The 24684-nt window shown below is 37.9% G+C and overlaps 2 protein-coding genes across 8 annotated transcripts; one reads left to right on the top strand and one right to left on the bottom strand.

Moving 5' to 3' along the window:
* Window positions 1-377: 377 nt before the first annotated feature.
* Window positions 378-10347, bottom strand: rmi1.L (RecQ mediated genome instability 1 L homeolog). The gene is given in 2 exon segments (NM_001093406.1): window positions 378-2175; window positions 9948-10347. A coding segment is annotated over 1 exon segment (1539 nt). The 5' UTR covers window positions 2174-2175; window positions 9948-10347; the 3' UTR covers window positions 378-634.
* Window positions 9941-23965, top strand: hnrnpk.L (heterogeneous nuclear ribonucleoprotein K L homeolog). 7 transcript variants are annotated; one of them, XM_018258998.2, is made up of 15 exons: window positions 9946-10077; window positions 13839-13924; window positions 14020-14117; window positions 14284-14340; window positions 15250-15293; window positions 16120-16192; window positions 16774-16887; window positions 17676-17804; window positions 17898-18205; window positions 18317-18353; window positions 19477-19492; window positions 19590-19654; window positions 20156-20325; window positions 20993-21071; window positions 23076-23965. In XM_018258998.2, the coding sequence occupies exons 2-14, from the start codon at window positions 13876-13878 to the stop codon at window positions 21030-21032; spliced, it is 1200 nt and encodes a 399-aa protein (XP_018114487.1). In that variant the 5' UTR covers window positions 9946-10077; window positions 13839-13875; the 3' UTR covers window positions 21033-21071; window positions 23076-23965. The 7 variants fall into 7 exon arrangements, with proteins under 7 accessions (XP_018114463.1, XP_018114487.1, XP_018114479.1 ...); XM_018258990.2 differs by lacking the exon at window positions 23076-23965 and adding an exon at window positions 21670-21803; XM_018258974.2 differs by lacking the exons at window positions 20993-21071; window positions 23076-23965 and adding an exon at window positions 21670-21803 and having other exon boundaries at window positions 9941-10077; window positions 16780-16887.
* The last annotated feature ends 719 nt before the right edge of the window (window positions 23966-24684 follow it).

The raw sequence follows: 24684 nt of genomic DNA, 5'->3' as shown, positions 1-24684 counted from the left end.
GGATGGGTTTTTGGACAGACATAATATCAAAGGCTATTGTGATACTAAGCTCTATAGTTAGTATAGGTATGGGTATATAGAATTTAATTAAAAGTAGGGAGGGGTGTGTGTATGGATGCTGGGTTTTCATTTGGAGGGGTAGAACTTAATGGATTTTGACTTTTTTCAACCCAATTTAACTATGTAACTATTCCTTTTCTCCTAACTCAAACAATGCGTCTGCTCATTTCAGACATTTAGCACTTAAATGTATAGTGACCAGCTGCTGAAGAGAAAACCTTTTCACATGCATGATTACATGCCACGCCCCTACAAATAGGCATTGTTTAGGGTGTTACCATGGGAGAATCTAAAATAAATTTAGTACATTTAGTAAGTTTAGTTGCAATTTTATTTATATATATATATATATATATATATTTTTTTTTTTAAAGGCAGAACAAACTTTACATGTATAAGATATTAAATTGGTCAACAATAATCAACATGTTATCAAAAAATGGACAGCTATTTTTCACCATCATCATCACTAGAGGGATATTTTAAAGTTAAAAAGACAAATGAAATGCATAAACACACTTATTTCAAGCAATGACTGGTTGAACATATATATAAGAGCAAATGCATGCTATGGCTATGAACGCAACAGCTTTTGTAAAGACTGCATAATTTCCTCAGTGACGTCCTGCAGAGACAATACAACAGCTTCCTCCTTGGCAGGGTTATAAGAAACAGTCATAACGCCACAGAAATCGGTCAGCATTCTTTGGCATTTCTGAAGTCCTTCCATAAGTGTACTTTGCTGACTAGGGTCCTTTTTCAACGTTTTCATTTCAGGCACTGTAAACCCTATTAGTTCTGTAAGAACATCATCACTAAACTCCACATTAAGGTAACCTGTTCCATCAGATATTTTGGCCTTTATATTCCATAAGCCACAGCTGTGAGAGAGATTTCCATTGAGGGTCACAATAAATGACTTGAGTTTTACGCAAGTTATAGATCTGCTTTTGCTTGCTAATATAGTAGACAAATATGTATAAGGAGGAATATCAATATTGTTTTGATCAGAGGTACAACTGGCAGATGAAGCATGTGATGTTGCTGATAAAGTGGTAGGCAAATCTGTACTACCGTGTGCAACCTCAGCCTGACTCATGGACATTTCTTCTAATTCTCGCTGAATTTCTTCCTCTAAAAACAACTCATCATCTATATCAAACTGCTCTTCAATTGCATGATTATTTGCAACATTTACATGGACAACAGTTTGATCCAACATAGGAAAACTTGTTTGTCTAACTATGGAATCCTGTGTTTGATGCTGGGTAGATGATGATATACTTGAATTCTCATTTCTGCTATAATAACCACTTTCAGAAGGTACACCATTATTAATTGAGAACTCTTCATTCTCCTCAAGGCTTGCTAACAAATCCTCATCTGATGGACCAAGGGCCTGTCCTAATTCCCCAGCAGCTACACCTGCAGCATGTTCTTGAACATTTGAATGTTGAGCTACAGTGTTGTCCTCTACACCAATTAACCTTGAAAGAACTTTAGTTTGTGTGTACTCTGCTACAAGAGCTTCTACTTCTCCGCCAAGAACTTTTACATTTTCAGGTTTAAGAAGAAGCACCCCCAGCCGACAGACAATGGTACCCTGTAACACCATTTTGGTACCGGGAGAAAGATTAGCATTTAGAGCTTGAATTGGTCGGTATTCCATAGCCTGAATATGCTGTGTTCCGTCAGTCAGTTGTAACATGAGCATTCGTGTTGGTTTTGCTTCCCATGGCTTTTGGCTTTGTTGTGTTGTACATGTTACTTGTTCATTTGTACTATCCTTTCCTTTTAATTTCTGAAGCTGGGAATAGGCAGGCAGACTTATATCTACTAAGGAATCCATCTGTACTGCATGAAAGCCATTTAATTCACATTTCAGGGAATCTGTGATGTTTGCTGGCAAAACTGGAAACTCTAAATCCCTTAAATCTGTAAGAAGCCATTGTTCAAAAACTTGTTTATTAATTTCAGCTTGTAGCAGAGATGAGCCATTTTCTTCCTGAATCCAATTAATACAAGCTTCTAACCACGGATCAGGTACTTTAACATGCCACGTAGATATCAGCCAGGTTTTCACACGATTAGCAATACCGGATGTAGCCATCATGTCTGAAAGATTCAAAGAAAAAAAAAGAATAAGCTGGGTATGTCAATTTTGTCAAGGAAAGAAAAAATACTACTAAACCATTTGCTATTTTTCTTTATACAAACCTCACTACTTATGAACGTGACCAGGTCCGGACTGAGCATTAAAATAGGCCCTGGCATTTCAGGTACACAGAGGCCCAATTAGCCCACATAGAGGCCCAAACAGCCCCCACCAGCCCACTAAATACTGACTTTCTATGGCACCTTATAGCAGCCCCTCTGGCATTTGCCAGAACCCACAGATTGCCAGTCCGGGCCTGAACATGACAGAAAGCACAAGACAATGCAAACACACATATGCAGCCTATCGCTGGCAGCCTACCCAAATCATTTTGCATGCCTATAGTCCTCACATTGCATGGAGAAGCAAGCTACACCAACTAGTATCAGATGTGTGCCCTAAAGCACAAGGAGAGGGAAATTAAACAGATATTTATATATATATTTTGATAGAATTCATAGGGCCCCTGCAGAGGACCCCCCTCCCAAACCACAACACCCACACCCCAAATATGAACCCCAATTTGGTAAGAAGAAGTTTGGGAAAGTCCACCATGTCTGGCAGTGCTTGACTTCCTGTCCCTAAAAGCAACAGCTGAACAGGGGCTTGCACATCTGAAGTCAGAAACAGATCTTCTTCAGTTGTGCATCAAGTTCTATGTGAAGCTTTAATTTATGACAGCAACTTTTTTTTTTTTTTTTTTTTTTTTAACAAGTGTATTTTCTATTAAACGGAATGCTTGGGACCTGAGGTTTTCTGGATATTGGATCACAACTTAGATCACCATACTTTAACTATGCTACAAAACATTTAAACATTAAATAAACCCAATAGGAATACTTTGCCACAAACATGGATTCATGCAGCTTACTACAAGGTACTGTTTTATTAATACAGAGGGGGAAAAAACTTTTAAAAATGTGAATTATTTGGGAGATGGCTTTTCCATATTTTGGAGCTTTCAGCATAATTGGTTTCCAGATAAGGGATTGCATACCTGTACTTTTAAAAGAATAGCCAGTTAGTCACTTTACTGAATGACAATAGTAGAAATATCAAATCATTCCATAAATCCACCAATAAAATCTTTATGTTGTCTTTATTGCTTAATAAATGTGCTTTTAACAATATTTTTGTATTTCTTTGTAATGGAACTATGACCTTACGGGTACTAAATAATAAGCGAAACGGCAAAAATTCATGTAACCCATTGAAGTCAATGAGGGTCAAAATAATTTTGACTCAATTTTTGACACTTTTATACTCGCGACTTTGTCCAATTGCATTAAAGTCAATGGGCAGATAACACCTGCACATATTTTTATGAGATAACCACTTTACATATTGTTGTACTGTACTAAACCAAGACATAAAGATGCTTCAATTTATTTAGAAACAAATATTTAATTTAAAAAGTGGAACAGACCAGGGATTTTCCAGTAATGTGGAGAACCATGCAGTAAAGCCCTAAAAATCAAACTTTAAAACGCAATTGTTTTGCCATCAAAGTGGTTTTATGATTGCTTAATTTAACATCAATAACAATATCATTTTAAAAAAATTAAAAATGTTGCCATATTTCAGATTATTTGGATAACAGGTTTCCGGACAACAGAGCCCATACTTGTGATGTAACAAAAGTTAAAACATTTAACTATGTATTGTTGAATGCCACCACCTTGGGCTGTACTGCATATTTTACACAGGAAGTTTATTGTTACGTGAAAATTTGCATTCAAATACTTAGCATATGAATTGGGGAGCTTCATACTGTTTACCACAAGACAATATGTATAAAGTCTGCATTTAAGTGCCCTCAGCATTACTAAAGAGGGTGTTGGAATTTTACATCTTCAGCACAAAGTGTTACAGTTTTAACAAAGCCCAATGAAACACAAAAATGGCATTGCTTGATTTGTGCCATTTCTGAAGAAATGCACAGTGAAAAGATTTAAGTATCAGGTAAGTAGATCAGATGAGCTTCATGTCTACACATACTTCTATATCCCATCCAGTACTTAGTACTAGTAGATAGCACAGTTATACAGCCACACCATAAAAGCATGTGGGGATTCATGGATGATGCCTTTATACAAGTTACAGTACTCCTTCTACATTATGTGAATTGTTCATTCTAAAGATCCCATCTTGATAATACAATAAAATAATAAATTTACATTTTACATATATTTAAGGGTGAAGGCACGCAGTGAGATTATCGCCCGCAATTAAGTCTGAGCGACAAGTCTTCTGAAAAAGACTTGCCATGGCATAAAATGAAGGGGGTTATTTACTAAAATCCAAATTGATCTAATTTTTTTTTTTATTAAACTAAGCTAGGCCAAACTCCCAACCATAATTTTACCTTATTTATCAATTATTTATCAATAAAATAACTTGAAAAAGTTGGGCCAGGAAAAGACTTTACTCCCGAATCACTCAATTTCTTGGGTTATCGCCAGAAAACCCCAAATTTTTCAGATTATCAATCGAAACCCTGCCAAACCAGGATATCTTTAAAATGAGGATAGGGACATCTGCCATTGACTTATACATGACCTTGACAGAATTTAGATGCCGGGTTTTCAGATTCTGGATTTATGCAGCATCAGGGAATAGAGTTTTTGGTTTCCACAAAAAATTTTAGTTTTTGCCCCAAAAAGCCTCGAAAATTTGAGGTTTAGTAAATAAGTGTGCCGCAAGTAAAACTGATTACTCATTGCGATCTGGATTAATTGCAGGAAAATTCAAAGGGAAGCAATTTCCCACAATTAAGTTGGACTGCCGCGAGTAATAAGTGTTACTTGAGGAAAGCTTAGGGGCAGACTTATCAAGGGTCGAATTTCGAAGTGAAAAAAACTTCGAAATTTGACCAATGAATAGGCTAGTACGACATTCGAAGTCGAAGGATTTTTATGATCGCACTTCGAACGATTCGATCGTACAATTTTACAAAAAAAATCCTTCGACTTCTCAAAACTTAGCCAAATACTGCCTATAGATTCTAGGAGGTCCCCATAGGCTATCATAGCAGTTTGGCAAGTTTAAGATGGCGAAGTGTCGAAGTTGAAGTTTTTTTAAAGAGACAGTACTTTGATTTTCAAATGGTCCAATAATCTAAGCATTTTCATTTCAAATCGAAGTCGAATTTGGCCTATTCGATGGTCGAAGTACCCAAAAATTACTTCGAAATTCGAAGTTTTTGAATTTGAAAATTCACTTAGAATTTACTTCGACCCTTAGTAAATGTGCCCCTAAATGTTATATTATAGAAAGTCATTTTGAGACTTGATGCCTGCGATAGCATAGATTTAACCACAGACAACAAATATTGCCGTGTGAGATCACTTGAATGCGTACTGCTCCAGATTTTACACCACAATTCTGTCTCATTCTCTTAAAAAGGCCCATTCACTCTCTGTTTGTGTTATTTTCAGATAAAGTTATTTAAGATACAAATCGTTTACATTTATTGCACTGGTGCCTTTTGTAAATAGTCTATACCAGTTAGTTTGCATTTCAAGTCATCAGCAAGCTGTTTATTGTGGTAACTGTGCATTTTAAATGCAGAGAGGTCTCAAAAAAGCTATTTGCTAGTGTACTGCTTAACTAATAAAGGAAAACAAAATAAAAATCACTGGGAGATGCCAATGTTATGCAAAATTATGGGGAAAAGGTATTGGTACTGGCCTCTCCCACCGACAGTTATAAGTACTATGAAAAAAATTGAATGCCAATACCTTAGTCAAAAATGGGGTGTTCCCAAATCTAGTGAAGTGCTCCAGACACGCAGGTCACGATCAGTTGATGATCGTGACCTGTGTGTCCGGAGCACTTCAATAAATTTGAGAACACCCCATTTTTGACTAAGGTATTGGCATTCTAATTTTTTCAAGGTGCCAATGTTAGACATGCCTCTTAAAAACCCTAAACAGCCCTCGTGCAGAGTGCTGCCCTCTTTTAACTTCTTGCAGGTATCTCTATTGCTGCTCCAGAAGTCATTTTTGCACAGCACAAAACATTGTTTCCACTTTTTAATATAGCATAGGGGAACATCCCCAGGCAAGTTCTTCCAGGTGCTGCTCCTGTTTGTGCATAGACAGTAATTTTTTTACATTGCTGTACTGGGCAGGCACTTCCATTGGGGGAACTGCAAAAAGCAAGAAACAAAAAAAAAAGAAAAAAAAAAAGGGGGGAACAGTGGCTCTATGCATGAAAGTACGCTGGGTCAGTTTACCTTTTAAAGAAGAGGCTTGTCAACATGGAGTAAAAGGTGACCAATTCTGCTCATTGGGTGGAGGCCTTTACACCTTTTCATTAACTCATGTATTATGGTCCTCTAAACGAACAAGAATGTATTATGGCCCTTTGAACTAACTAGATCTACTGTAATTATCTTTCTACAGTCTTTCAATACTTATTTCCAAAATTAAATTCAACATTTGCCAAAATGATTTCAACCGATCAACTTCATTAATTGCCAGTAGGAAAGTCTCCTTAAAAAAATAAAAATAAGAAACATTATATATATATATATATATATTAAAAGTATACATTATCTTAAAAAGTTACAATTCATTGCCTCATTCTGCAAACCCATGAAAAGATATACACCAACAGATAATTTGTAATAACATATGTGCCTTTTGTATATATGCAGATAGTTCAGGGTTGCCTGATATGTGGCTACTGATTCCAAGAAATTGTGAATATGCAATGAAAATAAAGGTGTGGGTGGCATAATAAAGATGGGAGGCTTTAAGAAACAATGTGAGACAACACAGGGATCTATGTTTTGCTTCAGTTACATTCTGTGTAAGCACAAAAGCCACAGTTGAAATAAATATTCTATTAATGAAACCTCTTCGGGGATTTTTACAGCTTTCTACCTTTCACCTAAACTTTGGTTAGGGGAATTTTACAAGGATACAATAGATATTTTTTCATTCGTGTTTTGCCAACCTCTGTGGCAGAGCAATAATATATACAGAGCTGTCAACTTTGATTGCTCATTACTAGGGGGACAAACAGTGCACGACAGCACCCCACCAAAAAGTTTCCCTACCCAGAAGAGTAGTAGGCGGAAGTGACATCACATGCATGCGCACATCACTGAAATGTTTTTTGCCGCAAATCATCAGAGATTGACAGTACTGGGGGAAATGCTTAAGAGTGATGGGAGGCCAGGACAGTGTCCAAAACCTGGTAACCCCCGAAAAATTTACAGCTCTGTATATAGAACAATCAAACAAAAAAAGTGATCCCTTATCAAATTTATTTATCCTGCGGTAGAAGCGGAGGTCTGACCTTAGTCAGTACAAATTAATGAATTAAAAAAGAAGGAAAAAGTACCCCACTAGCTTCAAACTCGCTCAGCAGTCTCTAGTAGTTTACAGCTACCTAATTATAATAGATTATTATAATTAGGTAGCTGTAAACTACTAGAGACTGCTGAGCGAGTTTGAAGCTAGTGGGGTACTTTTTCCTTCTTTTTTAATTCATTAGCTCTGTACGTATATAGATATGGGACCTGTTATGCAGAATGTTTGGGGCCTTGGGTTTCCAGATAAGGGTCTTTCAGTAATATGCATCACCATCCTTTAAGTCAGGGATCCCCAACCTTTACAACCCATGAGCAACATTCAGAAGTAAAAGGAGTAAGGGAGCAGCACTAGCATGAAAAATGTCCCTGAGGTGCCAAATAAGTGCTGTGATTGGCCATTTAGTAGCCTCTATGTGGATTGTCAACCTACATTGAGGCTCTGTTTGGCAGTGCAACTGGTTTTTATGCAACCTAAACGTGTCTCCAAGTCAGGAATTCAAAAATAAGCTCCTGCTTTGAGGCCACTGGGAGCAACATCCAAGGGGTTGGAGAGCAACATGTTGCTCACGAGCTACTGGTTGGGGATCACTGCTTTAAGTCTACTAAAAAAATGATTTAACTGAATCAGAACCATAATTTTAAAATGCAAATTAGAGTGGAAGGAAAAAAGTTGCCTTAATTATGTCACCTAAGGTCACCTGATTTTAAGGGCAGCGGCAGACTGGGAGATTAGTCGCCCAGCGCCAAATCTCCTCTACTGCGGGTGACTAATCTCCACGAACTGCATTCCCGCAGGCAATAATATGAATCGCCGGCATGATTGCTTCAAATTTCCGAAGTCGCATCACGAGGTGCCCTAAAATATATTTGTATTGGATTCAGAACACATTCCTAAGGTGAACGTGACATGGAGCATTTTGTTGACCATTTGAAAACATCTCCTACTACAAAAAGGCATTTTGTTGCCCTGTACAGGAGGCGGTTTTGTGCGGGTCACAAAACACCCAATGCGTCATTGCCCCATAGAGCAATAATGTTTAGTATGTGCAGAATAACCTGGTTTAAAGAGACTAGATAACTGAATTCTTTTCACCCAATAAACTGATAGAACATGATAAAAATCAACCCAAAGTGTGCTAGTTTAAACAGGTTTGCTAAAAGGGAGCAACCCTAGCCCATGTGCAGTTTCTATACATGCATATAAAACCTATGTTCTTCCATGTTTGTATTTTGCACTGGGGACCAGTAAATTCTATTCACACTCTTTCTGGTGGGCTTTTCGAACACCACGTATGGCAGCATGCTTGCATTCATTTAACTCGATTTGCGTGTATTTTAGATCAACAAGCCGAGTCCTTTTCACTATGATAAACACTATCTCTAATTTCCTAGCAATTGTGATATTACAATTCCTATCTCTTCTATATATTACACTACTGGGTGAAACCAAATTGTGTGTGCGGGGGGGGTGTAATCAATTCTCTATTGTAAAATCAGGCGGCAGTCCCCTCTCCGTACCAGCCAACAAAGCATTCCGGTGGCGCTTGGAATCCTCTCCGCATGAATCGTTACGATTGGTAACTCACTTTCTAATTTGGCGGCGCGAACCTTTCCTGAGCGCCACGGAACCCGCTCAAGCTGATTGGCAGAAGCCGCGCTAAAGGGGTTCAAACTCACGCGAGATTTAGCCTCTCGTGACTCCCCCTTCTTTCCCGCCGCGTTCTTTGTCCTGGAAACCACCAGGTCCTGTTACTAAGGAAAAGCATTTACATTGTGCACGTTCAGTGGCTCTTTGTTTATGTGATACGCTGGTTTTATTACTTCAGTGCCGCATTGCGCTTTATAAGAATGGAAAGCGCCAAACTGGATGCTTTGCTTACCAACCCGAAGTTCGGGACATTATTACTACATTATCCCATAGCCTGTCGCTATAGTGTCTATAGTAACCGGCACCGAGCTGGAAAAGCGGAAGCACATACATTCCTGTAACCTGCCTCTTTATTTACTTCAGGCATATGTATTTGTATGCGCTTACTGTACATTACATGTATCCACTGCTGAATGGATATGCGACTTTATTCGTAAAAAATGTCACATTCTATTTATGATCGTTTCATGGGGCACTTGGAATGAAACTTTAAAGCAAAAAACTCTTTAAGTAGCAGAAAAAATGTATCTCTAGTCCATATACTACTAAAAACGGCCGTTCCAATGTAAACAATGTAACAAAAGTAGCCGAATTCTTCTTTAAGGTGCCATCCGCCATTACACTGATTAGCATTACAGACGCTCACTCAACCAAGCTTGAAAGCGTACGATTTCATAAACTATGAAGGTGGGGGAGCACGGTAGGCGGATCCTATATTGGGTTGGCTCTTCCCTTAACCAATCGCGGCGCAACTCGCTTACCGAGTAACAAATCAGCGTCGGCCAGTCGAGGGGTGGCCTTATTACTTTGTGTAGGTTGTGTCGTGCTGTGGTTTGTTCTTCTGTTTCGGCCGTGCTGGTGGAGGTAGCTCGGGGTCGGCACAGAAGCAAGGTAAGGGGCGATTCCTTGATTGCAGGCGGATTCTACATGCGAGTAGAAGACGTAAAGTGGATTTGGATGGCCTGTTAGTTTTCCATTTGCGGGTGCGAGCGGCTATAGGGAAGAAGAGTGCCTAGCGTATTGTTTCATTGATACGCGCCAATGGAACGTTTACTATGCCATTGACTTCCTGACCGCTTGTGCTGCCGGAACTTTAGTGCCTAGTATAAACGCCACTAGCGATTTCAAGATGGTACGTGTGTGTGTGTGTAGGAGATGTTGAGAGAGTGCTATGAGGTGCAGGTCTAAATTGCACGTAGCAGTACTCGAACCCCCTATCCATAGCGCTTTAGCCTCGTATTCCAGCCTGGCTGTACAAGGCCGCGAGTGGTGACGTCACCGTCCGTCCCCCGTTTCCACAAGTGCGCGGCCAGGCCCGCCATATAATTGTCGAGTTCCACGTAGGATGAGAGAGGGGTGGATAACTATAGACGTAGCGTTGTCTTTGGGTGGGGAGAGTGTTAAAAGCCAAATGCTTCTGGTAAATGGAGCCACTACTAGAGCACTAGCTCGCTGATTCCTTGTATAATAACGAGGCGCCCTAGCTACACAGACCTCAATAGTAGAAGTCGGCGCTGGTTTAATGCTATAAAATCGTGTGTTGGTTGAGGTGGCGACGCCGCCATGCTGGTGAGAGGCTTTTTATCTTCCACAAAATGGCTGACAGCGGAAGCTTGCGGCAGTGGGGCGGAGCCGGTGGACCCGGTGTCCAAAGGGATCGCAGACAAAGGAGCTGAATGGGCTAAGTAGAGGCAAATGACCTCAGGGGGTTTCGTTAGAGAATTTGCTGCGATACAATTATCTGCCTGCCTTTTGTGTACCACTATAGTTTCTCATTATCTTTGCTTTCGTTTCATTTGTGGCTGACAGATGCGCAGTTTGCCATTGGTATCTGAGGGAAGCAGACGCATAATTGCTTTAGTAAATGAGCATGTAATAAATGTCTTTTCTATTGGCAGATGCATGAGCTTCAGCAATAGCTGGAGACCTGTGGCCTTATAAAACGGGTTTCCGAAATTTCTCTCAACCTGCATATAACTTCACAGGGAGGAAAGAACCCCTCTTCTATCAAGTGCTGTAAATGGTCTCACAAACTCAAATGATCTTTCAAATTCCAAAACCAACAACACTGGAGCTGAAAATAAAATACCAACTTGATCGCTATCGATTAATTGGTTCGTACAATCGTCTGAAGACATTGATTAATTCAGGGGTCCCCAACGGTCGGGCCATGGACAGTCTTGAACCGGGACACCGAGCCTGGTGGGCAATTAATGTGGCACCCCCGAATTGGACACTTATAAACACCCCACCCCCTCTCCTTGTGAAAAAATTTGGCTCTACATAGTCTCTGGGCCAAAAAAGGTTGTGGACCACTAATTGATAATTAGAAATTTAGTGAATTTATACAATGGCACATGCACTTTGAAAGGAATTTTAGAATTCATCGAAGGTTGATTATGGATTGGTGTTGCTACAGAGTATTGGATTTTTAACGCCAGCGGTTGTTGGTTTTGGAATTAGAAAGATAATTTGAGTTTGCAAAGACCATCTACAGCACTTGATAGAAGAGGGGTTCTTTTTATTTAGCTATACTGATCAAATTAGACCTCAGTTCTGAACAAGTGGATACATTACAAGTTAACAATCAAGGGTAACCTCTATTACTCTAATATCTGCATATATCTCAATCTTATGGGAGTAATAACAGGATAATTCTATATTTTAGGCCCTCCTCTGCAGTCCATCACTTGTTCACCTCAGCACATTAACTAGCGAAGGATGAGCATGCTTTCATTGGTTTAAATGCTCCTTGTTTTATTTGTATGATGTGCAGAGTACAAAATATTGGAGGTGGTTTCCAGCACAATTGCCTCATTGTTGTTCATGCTGTCCCCACACACTGACTTTATTTCCCCAATGGGACAGCTTTAGACTTTCGGATGGTCTAATTCAGTCTTCCAAATTTTTAGCCACCCCCCAGAAATACCCAACCTTTTGTATAACTGAGTTTTCTGTAATTTGGATTTTCATACCCTTAGTCTATTAGAAAATCCATATATATTGATCAAATAGCTGGTTTTGTGTCCAATAAGAATTAATTATGTCTTAGTTATGGATCAAGTAAAGTGTACTGGGTTTTTTATTGCAGAGAAACAGGAAATCATTTTTTAAAAATTTGGATTATTTGGATAAAATGGAGACTCTCGGAGGTGGCCTTTCCGTAATTTGGAGCTTTCTGGATGACTGGTTTCCGGATAACTGATCCCATGCCTGTATATGAAAACATGCTGGAGGCATAGTTCTGCTAATATCATCACTTAATATGTCCACCCCCAGTCTCTTCCTTAATGGAACTGTAATGCAAATTGAGTTGTTTTTTTCATGTGCCTTTAAATATAGTATATTGTAGTACAGTAATCCCCAACCAGTAGCTTGTGCGCAACATGTTGCTCTCCAACCCCTTGGATGTTGCCCTCAGTGTCCTCAAAGCAGAAGCTTATTTTTAAATTCCTGGTTTGGAGGCAAGCTTTAATTGCATAAAAAATAAGTATAGTGCCAAATAGAGTCTCCTGTATGCTGCCAGTCCACATAGGGGCTACAAAATAGCCAATCACAGCCCCTATTTAGCACCCCAGGAACTTTATTTATGCTTGTGTTGCTCCCCAACTCTTATTACACTTAAATGTGGCTCACGGGTAAAAAAGGTTGGGGACCCCTGGTGTAGTGGTATAAAAAAAATAAAAAAAACTTGGAGTCAATGGTAGTTTTGTATAAATATACACTGATGTACCCATGGGGCAACCATTCATCGTGATTAGGACAAAAAGGCAAACCTTTTATTATACATACATAAGCTTTGTAAAAAGTGTTCGGTTTACACACTTCAAGATATATATGGTCTCATGCTGTTCATTGTTCTCTAAAGGACTACAAACTTTGTTTTCTTATATACATATATGAAATGGGACACTTGTTTTCAAGTAGTAGTTTATAGGTGCTGACTGCAAAGATACAAACTGGATGTCAAGATTTTTTTTATTAACATTATAAAGCACCAACATTACACTGATGAAGGTGTAATAGAACTTAGTCTCTCTAACTGGTCCTCAGGGTGCATCTCTTCCCCAGAGGAACACCTCACTCAAACCAAATAGACCACTCAAAGCTCACCCTCCCATTGGCAGTTCAGTTCCCTCCTTGTTGGGTGCTCAGTCTGCAGCATCCCCACCGCTTGTAATCATACCAAAACCAAAATAAGTGGACGGCGCTCCGTTCAAGGAGATAACAGGTTTATTGCAAGCTCCTACAAGGATCTCACACCCTACGCGTTTCGGGATTCAGTCCCTTAATCATAGGCATGCCTTTCAGTTTAGAAAGTGATGTTTTAGTTTGTATTACGTTTGTATTTCAAGAGCTGGTAAGGCAGCAGCATATACACACTTGTGTTATTTAATTTTTGTCCCACCCTCTCTTTATTGTAAAGTAATTGTGAATGACTCTCTGTGATTGGACAATGAAACAGTTTGGTAATTGTGTGTGGGCTAAGCCTATTTGATGTCGTCATCATCTACTGGTCCCTCCCAATGCACAATTTGTTATAATACTGTTCTTTGCAAGTGCTTCTTTATTGAACCTCAGCTTGTACACCAGGATGTTCCTAATAAATTATATCTCAATCCTTATCTTTTCTAATGTCTGGTTATTGACAGGTAGCAACCACCGAATTATAAGTTGTATTAAAAGAAGATGGAGACAGAGCAGGAAGAGGTTGAATTCACAAACACAGAAACTAACGGTAAGCTTTGGTTTTTTTTTTTCATTTTTGTTGAGGCACCCTTATGTTAAAATTATCAGCACCCTTAATTTTGCAAAACACTCCTTTTTTCGTAGGTAAACGTCCAGCAGAGGACATGGAGGATGAACAGGCATTCAAGAGATCTAGAAACACAGATATGATGGTTGAGCTGCGTATTCTGCTTCAGAGCAAGGTATGTTTTAGAAATTATGCATTTGTGTTGCTGTAAAAGAGGCTAAGCCAGTAGTCGTGTATTTGTAGTGTTTTCAGAATGTCTTAACTATTTATTTATCAGTATTTGCAATACCCAGTGTTTGAGTCATGACTGGTTATCTTTTGTGTTTTTTTTTTCCTTTTAGAATGCTGGGGCAGTAATCGGCAAAGGAGGAAAAAATATTAAGGCACTTAGGACAGACGTGAGTGTTCACAATTTATTGTTGTGACCCTTTGGTATTTTTGCTGCTTAAGCCACCTTGAAATTCCAAGTAAATGGCGTTAATTGATCCTGCATCATTGTCCATTTCCAAAGCCGTATACACTATATTAAAAATCTGATGCTGGTGTTAACTAGTATCTGGGTGCGCTGTTAAATAAAATCTCAGTGTTTGAATACAAAGATTTAGTAGTTAACATTTGCAATGATTTAGTGGGTTGACTCATGCGATTAGACAGTTCTTTTAGAGTAAGATTGTTATTGACAAACCTGAAAATTCTCTATTTTAAGGACAAGGCATGCTTAGACTTTTACACATTAAAGCCAATTCCTATGAAAAGTTCCCATCAATGTAGGTAACATTAAAATTTCTAAAGTAGGATGGAAGTGCAGACGGTTTTTCTCATATTTCCCGGTTCGTTTTTGATCTGGATATTTTTTGTGTTAAAGTTGTCCAGTGTCGGCAAGACCTTTTTTCTGTAGTTAAATGAGAAGTGTCTACACAAGAGCCAGCCTACTATAGTTGCTCGCATTCCACTAACTCTATTCAAAAAAAGTTCCAAACATAATGTATTTTTCACAGTATGACTTAATACTGTTTCTGTAACTGAAAGCAATGAGTTTAGTTTGTGTTAAATTAAAATGTATTGCTTTTCCCCCTTTTCCCTCTCCTTGTTTTTTTGGCCACATATCTCCGTTGCCCATGTACTGGATCGTCTTACCCCTGCGTTGCCCACCATGATGGCCCATCTATCCCTGAACGCCCATGTGAAAACCCTGGTTGGCTATGCCCAAAAATGTGCTCGTTGCCCAACGGGTACTTTTCCTGACATCTTCTGATTGAATGCCCATACCCAATGCCAACATCCACGAACGCCAATGACCAATGCAGTACAATGCCAGTGTTTCAGTCCCAGACAGCAGTGGCCCCGAGCGGTATGTCCCAACAGTTTATGCCTCACTGCCTGATTAGAAAGAGAAATGTTTTATTACCTGCCTTTATAATATGAATCATATCCCCTTACATAGTGATTTGATTTGTTTGGTTTTTTGTTTTTTTTTTGAGGTTCTGTTCTGATTTTTTTTTTTTCCCTGAGTTGTTTTCCTGTCTTCCAGATGAGGTTTGGGGTTTTATTTTTTTCCAAGTTTTACTTTTGGTTTTTTCTCCCCCCCCCCCCTTCCTTTACCTCTGCTTTTAAGGTCAATGGACCTACTAATTTTAATAGCTGAGGGAAGGTGTATAGCTTCCAGAACTGCTTCATGATAACTTTGTATATTTTAGTGTTTTTAATTAGTCTGTCTTCGTAGCCCTCCTGATGACATTACCTGTTTCATATTTTTGCGTCAAGAGCTAACTTTCACTCCATGTTCACATTGCATTTTTTCCCTCTCAAAAGACCATTAGCTTGTAAATTTTTTAATGCAGTTCCATCCATGAAATGTTCACCACTTGCATTTTCCAACTTTACTGAGGTGTGCCAATGTAATTTAGAATAGCGAGGTGCTCTTAGATTAGTGGTGACGGGGGAATGTGATCATTCGCTTGTTTCTAGTTCTGTGCCACCTTCTAGCCCACTTAATCTGAGCCCTGCCAGAATTCCCCTCCTTCCACTCACTGACATTTAAACCTTTGCTGCTGTCAAGTTTATAAAACGCACATGCACGTGTATTTGTCATACAAGTACATCCTTAAAGTAGGTGTTTATAGAATTTATTAACATTGGCATTATCCTTTTTCTGCCATTTCATGTAATGTGTCCAGTATATTAAGTATCAGCGCAGATATTGAAACAATTGGAGAAATCCTAAAGAAGATAATTCCCACGCTGGAAGAGGTATGTATGTTTTATAATCTGGATGTGACCCTTCCAATATTTATATAGGTACGGCAAATGTTAATTTGAAACGTTAGGACATGATGTCATTCTGCCTATTTGATTGCCTAGATAATTAGAAAAGACCCAAGATTAATTGTTAGGAAGTTTTGCTGTCCTGGATATTATTGTATCTTTGCTGAATGACAGAAAAAGCATTTTGTATGTCTAACCTTGTCTTAAGTGAATAAACTCTCAGATGGGTCCTTAAGGTTTCCAAAAGATACTCTAAATGGTAAATCTTTCATGTAGTTTACAGATCTGTTTCTGATATCAGTTGTGTATAGATGGTTAGGTGGAAATTAACCAGTTTGTATGAAATATATGTTGACACAGTGGTATCCAGCAAAATCTCATGCCTTCCCTTAGAGAGAACTTTTTGGAAATTCACTTGACATAGTCCAGAAAATTTTGGATTTTAAGTTTTAGATAATAGACCCCCCCCCCATAACTTTTTTTAATGAAAAGGTTTGTTCTTGGCCATTAAATGCTTTTGTTTTCTTTTTCTTTATTTGCTTGCCGCCTACCCCTGTACTTGGCAGTACCAGCACTTCAAGGGAAATGATTTTGATTGCGAGTTGAGGTTATTGATTCACCAAAGTTTGGCTGGTGGAATTATTGGTGTCAAAGGAGCAAAGATTAAGGAACTTAGAGAGGTATGCATATAGTAAATTATTCTTACGATTTACAACTGCATATGAACCTGTATTTTTTTTTTTTGTGGTTATCCTTTACTGAATGTTGTGTTACAAGATGAAACAGAAAATATGAGTGGGTGAAAGATATGCCCTATATGGATATATACAGTAGGCCTTATTCCAGTAGATAGGTTAAACCAATAATTTAACCTAACGTAGTCTTTCTATTAATAAAGGTGTAACCAGAATCCTTGTCATCCAAAGAATATGGGGTATAAAAGCAATGTTATATGTAAATTAACCTTTAACACCACTCGGTTTGTAGAATAATGTATATTTATAAAGATGTGTAAATGTCAAAAGAGGTAAGCTTTCACAAAAAACTGTATAGTCTTGAGAAAGATCCCTGTGAGGGATTGAAACATATATATATTGATTACTTGTTGCTGAATCATGGCTAAATTCCGCAGCTGAGCTTTTTAAATACCCCTTCCATTTCACAGGTAAGATGTTAGTACAGTAGTTTTACATTTTTTGCTTAAAGTGGTTTGAGGACTTTCCGTAAAAATTTTTGCAAAGGTACTACAAACGACTGACTTGTGCAAATGCACTATGTCTGTGGTGTTGGAGCTGAAGAGAATTTACACACATAGTCCTTATTAACCTTACCTCTCTATGTCACAATATTAAGGTTTTTGTTTTTTCAACTATGGTCTTTTTTTTTTTTTTTTATATATATATATATATATAAAGGTTTCACTATTGACATTTTTTGTGCTGTAACATTGACATTTTATGTTTTGTAGAAAACTCAGACTACAATAAAGCTATTTCAGGAGTGCTGCCCTCATTCTACTGATCGCGTTGTGCTGATTGGGGGCAAACCGGACAGGGTGGTTGAATGCATTAAAGTTATACTTGATCTCATCTCTGAGGTAAGCTGCCTTGTTCTAAAAATGTATTCGGTGGTAATGCTTCACTTCAGCATATGTTGGTGCTGTATAAACAATTGTTTTTGCTTGTTTCAGTCCCCTGTCAAGGGCAGGTCTCAGCCCTATGATCCTAACTTTTATGATGAAACGTATGATTATGGAGGCTTTACAATGATGTTTGATGACCGAAGAGGGCGCCCCATGGGTTTTCCTATGCATGCCAGGGGAGGGTTTGATCGAATGCCTCCAGGACCTGGGGGTCGCCCCATGCCGCAGTCAAGAAGAGATTATGATGACATGAGTCCAAGGCGGGGGCCACTTCCTCCACCCCCTGGTCGTGGGGGTAGAGGTGGAAGTAGAGCTCGTAATCTTCCTCTCCCACCACCTCCACCACCTAGAGGAGGGTTAGTAGTTTTATAAACTGTAGTAGTTGATCTTGTATTACAAGCCGTTGTGCATGTGTATTTTTATTGGGAATATTCTGTCATCTGACAATTTAACACCATCTTTTTCAGGGACCGAAGGGGAAGACCAGACCATTACGATGGAATGGTAAGATAACCTCCCAGTTTATTTTTTAACCGTAAAGGTTTTCCAGATGATTTGCATAACATTTGTAATCATAAGGTCCATTTGTTTCCAGTTTTCATAGCTATGTCTGCACAGCATGTTTTTGCATATTTTTAGAACTTCTTTAAGCTCTGGAAAAAAAAAATAAAGTGTGATATGCTTTTGAAGAATTATTGGAGTATACATGCAGCGTGTGGTAGTCATGATATATGGTCCCAAAGCAACCACAGTGCTTATGATCTTTTCTTACATACGTTTATACCTTCAGAAACATGGAAAGTTGCCATGCTTAGAACTGCATATGTTTGAATTACAGTGGCTCATTAGAAAAGATGAAATCCCAATATTTATGAATTCATTATGTTGTCTCTCTCCCCCCCCCCATGGTCTGTCGTATGTAACTTTTTAAAAGAAATCTGTAGTATTAAGCATATGCTAAAAAAATGCCCTTTCTTAGAGATGTAGTAACGTTTTTAACCCCCCTCCATGCAAAGTAATTGGGTATATAGTTATGGTTACCTAGGAAACTGATAATTGTTTTTTTTTTGTAGCACATTTGAGCTATGTCTGCAATAGAGCTTTGAGCAAAGGGGAAAAACCTTTTGACATAAGCGCATAAAACACTTCCAAGACTTATACACTGATGGACTTCTCCCGTACCTTTGGCACAGTCCGTTATCTGCAACATGTACCATAGGCTTAAGTCTCTCAGTCATGCAACGCATCCCTCACCAGGACCCTCTGTTTTCTATTGAATTTGTGTAAAACCCTCTATGAAAAGCAAAGGGACTTCAAGTCTTGTAATCTTATCTCTTTACTATGGAAAATATGGGCGAGGTGGTGAATAACTGAGCCTAAGGGGGTTGATATATCCTGGGGAAAATGTATGTCTCTGAACAAAAATCTATTTATTTGTGCAAGTTCAGATAGAGTTTAGGCACATTGTCTATAAAACTGAGGTTGCGTCAAAAAGTGGGGTATTATTTCCATTTTGCAGGTATTGAATGTATACATGTTGAATGCTTGGAATTGCACTAAATGTTCTTACCTTTTTTTTTTTCTTCCTCTACTGCGTTTTCTTGAACACCCTCGCAAATTACTTCAGGGCGGAGCTGGATATGGTATGTATATTTGTTCTTATTTTGGGATTTTATTATTTAGAATTGAATTTTTTTTTCTTGGCCCTATATAATTTTTATTTTTTTTATTTTAATTTAGGCCGAGGTTCTTTTGGTGATATTGGTGGGCCTGTTATAACAACACAAGTAACCATTCCAAAAGATGTAAGTAAACCAGCTTCTCACTGTTGTCTGTGTGGTTTTTCTCCCCCTTTTTGCTTCCTAACACTTCACCTTTTTACTTTCCTAGTACTGCGTTGACTAGAAGTCATACTCCTGTAGTGTGAAGTCTGTGTGTTTAAGTTTAACAAAAGGGGTTTATGTATAAAGCTGGCCACATATGCCCAGGTTTGCTAAAGCACTTTGGTCAATATAAACTATTGCCTGACCATCTGGGCATGTATGGCAAGTTGGGCGTCAGTGTCTGGTGGATCAAAAAGTATAGTTCCTAAATTTACACTGGTCAGCCATAAGGAGAATAGTAATAGAAAATTGAGTATGGTCCCTCATAACTTATCTGTCCACTCAGCCTGCTGACAGATCCGGATTCTAAGGGTCAGTTTGGACTGTGAGTGGCACCTCTAGCCTAAACTTTACTGGAAAAGTGTTGTTTTGGGGCATTAGTGCAACAACCTTACTTTAGCCGACTTCAATTTTATTTTTCAGTTAGCTGGATCGATAATTGGGAAAGGAGGTCAGAGAATTAAACAAATCCGCCATGAATCTGGCGCATCCATCAAAATTGACGAGCCTTTGGAAGGATCCGATGACAGGATAATTACCATTACTGGCACCCAAGATCAGATACAGAATGCACAATTTTTGCTTCAGAACAGGCAAGTTGAAAGCATTGTGTTTGTTGTACAGCTCTAAACTTCAGCGTCTTTTTGTGTTTTCTTAATGACACTGTCCTGTTTTTTTTCTGTCTTAACTTTTTCTTTATTTTTTTTAGATATTCTCTTGTTTTTCTTCCTTTTGTGTTTCTCACTAAACCAGAAGATTCACTTTTATACTAATTCTGCTTGAAGGAAATAACATCTCGGTTTTCTCTATTGTGAAACAGCTGCAAAAGTTTAGTAAACATTACTGAGCCTGTAGCCTTAATTATAACTAGAAGAAGGCAGTGGATGTTGGTTTAGTTCTGTGTGGAAGACTAGTGATTTTGTTGTTTTTAGATAACAACATTGACAACAAATCACAGTCTGCCATATGGCACAGACCATGCCTCTACAGGACAAGTTGAAATGGGTATTGAATTTGTACCATAATGCAGCGTTTTCACACATCCTAAACATTTTCTAACCGCTTTTTCTTAAAACTGCTTAACCTTATGCATGTTAATTCTTCTCACTTTGTACTAATAACCTTACCTGATCTGCTAGTTCTTTTTCAATTGCTACCATTTACAAGCACTTAGTTGATCTTGTTTAGGGATTTTGAAATCTAATTTGAAAGGCACATGCGCTTTGAGGTTCTAATGCAAGATTTTCCTTTTTTTTATAGTGTGAAGCAGTTTTCTGAAGATTATGCTTATGGGTTTTGACTTCTAAACATTGAGAGGCACATGCTCAAGGGTTCTAATGTAAGATTCTCTTTTTTTATAGTGTGAAGCAGTATTCTGGCAAGTTTTTCTAAGACTAGTGAAGAATGAAGGAGCCCTGCATCTTTGCTTTTCTTTTATCTTCTCTGTTTAAAAACAAAAATTAATAAAAAAGCCAACATTCCTCTGCTTCATAGGTGTAAAAATGATATTTGGTGTTGACCATATGTATTGGTTTACCTTACTCAATGAGGCTTCAGTATGTGACTTAGCAATGCAGTTTGGAAACAGATGCAGAATAATATTTATAATAATGGTGACCTGTACACTTTGTGTGTAAATATATTGACACTGCATTACATACACTGTATCCCAAAACATTTACGGCTTGTTAGTGTTCAACACTGAGCCTTGGGTAAAATATTTTGGTACATTTGGTTTTTATTTTATTTTTTTCTCATTGTGGTAAACTAGGTTTTGTTTTGCTAAATAATGAAATGCTATACCTCTTGTCCTCCTATCTTCACCAAAATGACACTACAGCAATGTACTTGCCAATATACAAAAAGATGTTCGGTTTGTTTTTCAATCCTTTTGTATTGTACTAAAAGGTAACACTTTTTCTTGTTTCTCCCTCTAGGATAAAGGTTCTTTGGTTCAGACGCCATCTTTGCAGAGTTGATGTTGCTTGAGGGATATGTACAGTAAATTGTTGAAATTAGTTCTCTCTTGCACTTGTGGCAGGTTGTTTTTATGTTTTTTTTTTTTTTTTTTCCTATTCTCACAATAAAACATTTTACTTAAATATTATTGTGTTGTTTTAATTTTATTTTTCAAATCTAAATGGGTTTCTTGGACCTAAGGCTACTGGTGGCAAGGCAAAAAAAATAAAATAAATACAGTTGGTTTTTTTTAAATCATACCAAATCTGTGTTGCCAGGTTGGGGTACATTCAGCTGTAAGGGATCTTTAGTACCCTTGCCCCCATTTTGTTTGCCTGACAGACTTGGGAACTGATTGGGTGGCAGGTGGTGGACTTAACAATAAATGTATGCAACATGTGCTATTTTAACACTGTTTGAACCCTATCTAAAGTGAAAGGTCCAGTATATTGATTATGCTGCCATCCAGGTTGAGATGCCTTGAATTTCCCTCTACCATTTAGATTTAGAAAAAAGCAGTTTCCTGTTCGAGTACTTTTTGTCAACAAGTGCAATAAATGACTAATTTCACTGCTGTCACAGCCTTGTTTCCCCCTTCATCATTGCACTTGATGGTATTTGAACTAATGTGCCATATTGGTGGGAGACAGTAGTGAATAAAGTGTAATTTTGATTGCAAGTATAAATATGATATATATACCCAGATTCCAAAGTTATTTCATATAGCTCTGTTTAAGAAAGTTCACTTCTGTGTAAAGTAGACTGTTGGTTCTAAATTTATTCTAACAGACTAAGCTCAAATATAAAGAATTGAGTCCCAAACCATGGAGTGCTAACAACTTATAGGGGGTTATTTAGTAAGCTTCGAAATACAAAAAACTTGTGATTTTTTTTGTGTTATAGGCTTTAAAAAATCACGATTTTTTCGAGGGCTAAAAAGCCTGAATATAAAACCACGGCATCTCAAACCTGTCGAGGTTGCATAAAAGTCATTGGTTTTTGGTTGTCGGGCAATTTCACAATGTTTTCAGAGCTTTCGGAGGAAAAATCATGAAATTCTGAGCTTTTACATTTTCGGGAAAATGTAATAATAAGCGTGGAAAACCAGAGTGGGTTAGATCGGAGTTTGTAGCAGCTGATATTGAGATAAATTCGGACCTTGATAAATAACCCCCTTAATGTCCTGTGAAACATGACACACATTTAAAACTAAATTGTAAGGTGAGGGTGAAGATTTTAATTTTCTGTGCTTCAAACTTAGACTGTGGTAAATGTTCTGAATTTGTGGTCTTGGGCTATATATATTATATTTCCTGCTTGGGTTCATCCATACATTTTGTTCAACATTTTATGTATCCGGAACAAATATCAATTTCTTTTTCAGGCATAAATGGATTCCAAAATATTTTGTTTAGAACAGCTTCAATGAAAACCTGGAGTGCTTTTCTTCCTCTTTGGTTGCTAATGGAGTACAAATCAAGATCTGGATCTCTGGATGCTTTTGTTAATACTTACCAGCATCGCTAAGAATTCACAATAACAGCGGAAAATACTCAAGCTCGAAGAAAATTGTACAGAAATAGTAGAGCTGAGTTAATATATCTGCTTTTATCAAGGTCATTTCTGACTTTTGTGTTGAACTAAAGTCAATTTCTCTTGGCAAATGAGTGCTTTGATCTTCCCCACACAAACCATAACCAATTATTTTCAGTAGCAACTGAAATTTCAGCTTTACCGTTTATAGTCTTTTTAGTTTGGTTCCATTTCTGCACCCCTTTTCATTTTTATACATTTTTCCAAATGTTCTAATTGAAAGATTTGTTTTTTTCCCCTATTCTTTAGTTCTGAAATGTCTGTTTTAAAAGTTGCTATTGCGTTCGTTGTTACACTGTACAGATTGTACACTTGACCTTGACTGTTTTTATCACTTTTACATTGCTATGTTGTAATTGAAATTAGTTGCTTGTGTAGTGTATCAATTGACCGGCTGTGCTCGAGTTTTTATTAATATTATTATTTTATTTTTTTTTAATTGATGTTACCTAGTGAGCAGTGGAGCAGTTTTCAAGAGTTTAAAACAAGAAGTCAGAACTGGTCATTGTCTTATATTCTGTCCATGTTGGAAATGTCGATGTTAGTAAAATATATGAAAGTAGACGTTACATCTGAGAGTTAGGATTTTATTTCCATTTAAACTGCTTGGTGGATAAGCATTCAGACAAAACTAAACTTCACATTAATGGCTTGCAAATAAAAATTTAGCATTTCACTAAACTCACTCTACTGCTTGGATAAAGATGTATCACTAGCCCCTTACTGGAAACTGACATCATTTATCCACCGTTTTCCTTTGTAGGTTGTGTTTCAATATATTAACCTTGTTTATAAACACATGAGCTGCAGTTTTAGCAGATAAGTGGCACGTTGGGAGGGACTACTACAATCTAATTATTTACCCCACCTACTTTTTAGAAAATTGGTCTGCTGCCCAAATTATTAAGTGGTATAAGGCAGAAATAAATGGAAGGTGTTCTTTATGGTTTAGCTATATTGATAAATTGCAAGTTTTAGGTACTGTTGAGGCCCTCTGACAGGCAAGGTGGTTCAACGTAGGCCTGAACAATTGCTTTTAAACAAATCTACAAATTTTGGGCTATTTATATTGCTTTGTGCCTGAAGGGACCATACAAGTAGTGCTAAAAACCAGAGGATCCTGCACAAAAACATATATTGGATATATATAACGCTAATGCAAATATACCTTTTAATATGACTTTGAAATGTCAATGTAATTGCTATTGAAAGCACCATTTCTCTATTTAATGCTGCAATGAACTTTTCTAATAGTACAGCACAAGGCAGCTAAGGAGGAAAGCTGACTTAACTTTCAAGAGTGGACAAATAAAGAAATACTGCTTTTATTCTATATAACATAGTTTTGTCTACATTAAAACTACTTGTTCAACTGTTCTAGTGAAATGCACTTGGTATGT

This window comes from Xenopus laevis, chromosome 1L, assembly GCF_017654675.1.
Source record: "Xenopus laevis strain J_2021 chromosome 1L, Xenopus_laevis_v10.1, whole genome shotgun sequence".
Classification (NCBI taxonomy): Eukaryota; Metazoa; Chordata; class Amphibia; order Anura; family Pipidae; genus Xenopus; species Xenopus laevis.
The sequence above is the reverse complement of the archived record's forward strand: the minus strand, read 5'-3'. Positions and strand labels throughout refer to the sequence as shown.

Bases quoted from the DNA above. Each gene is read 5' to 3' on its own strand.
- hnrnpk.L (XM_018258959.2), top strand. From the start codon at position 13,876: ATGGAGACAGAGCAGGAAGAGGTTGAATTCACAAACACAGAAACTAAC. The intron at 14,341-15,249 runs GTGAGTGTTCAC...TGACCAATGCAG, and splicing joins TTAAGGCACTTAGGACAGAC to TACAATGCCAGTGTTTCAGT. The intron at 16,888-17,675 runs GTATGCATATAG...TATGTTTTGTAG, and splicing joins AGATTAAGGAACTTAGAGAG to AAAACTCAGACTACAATAAA.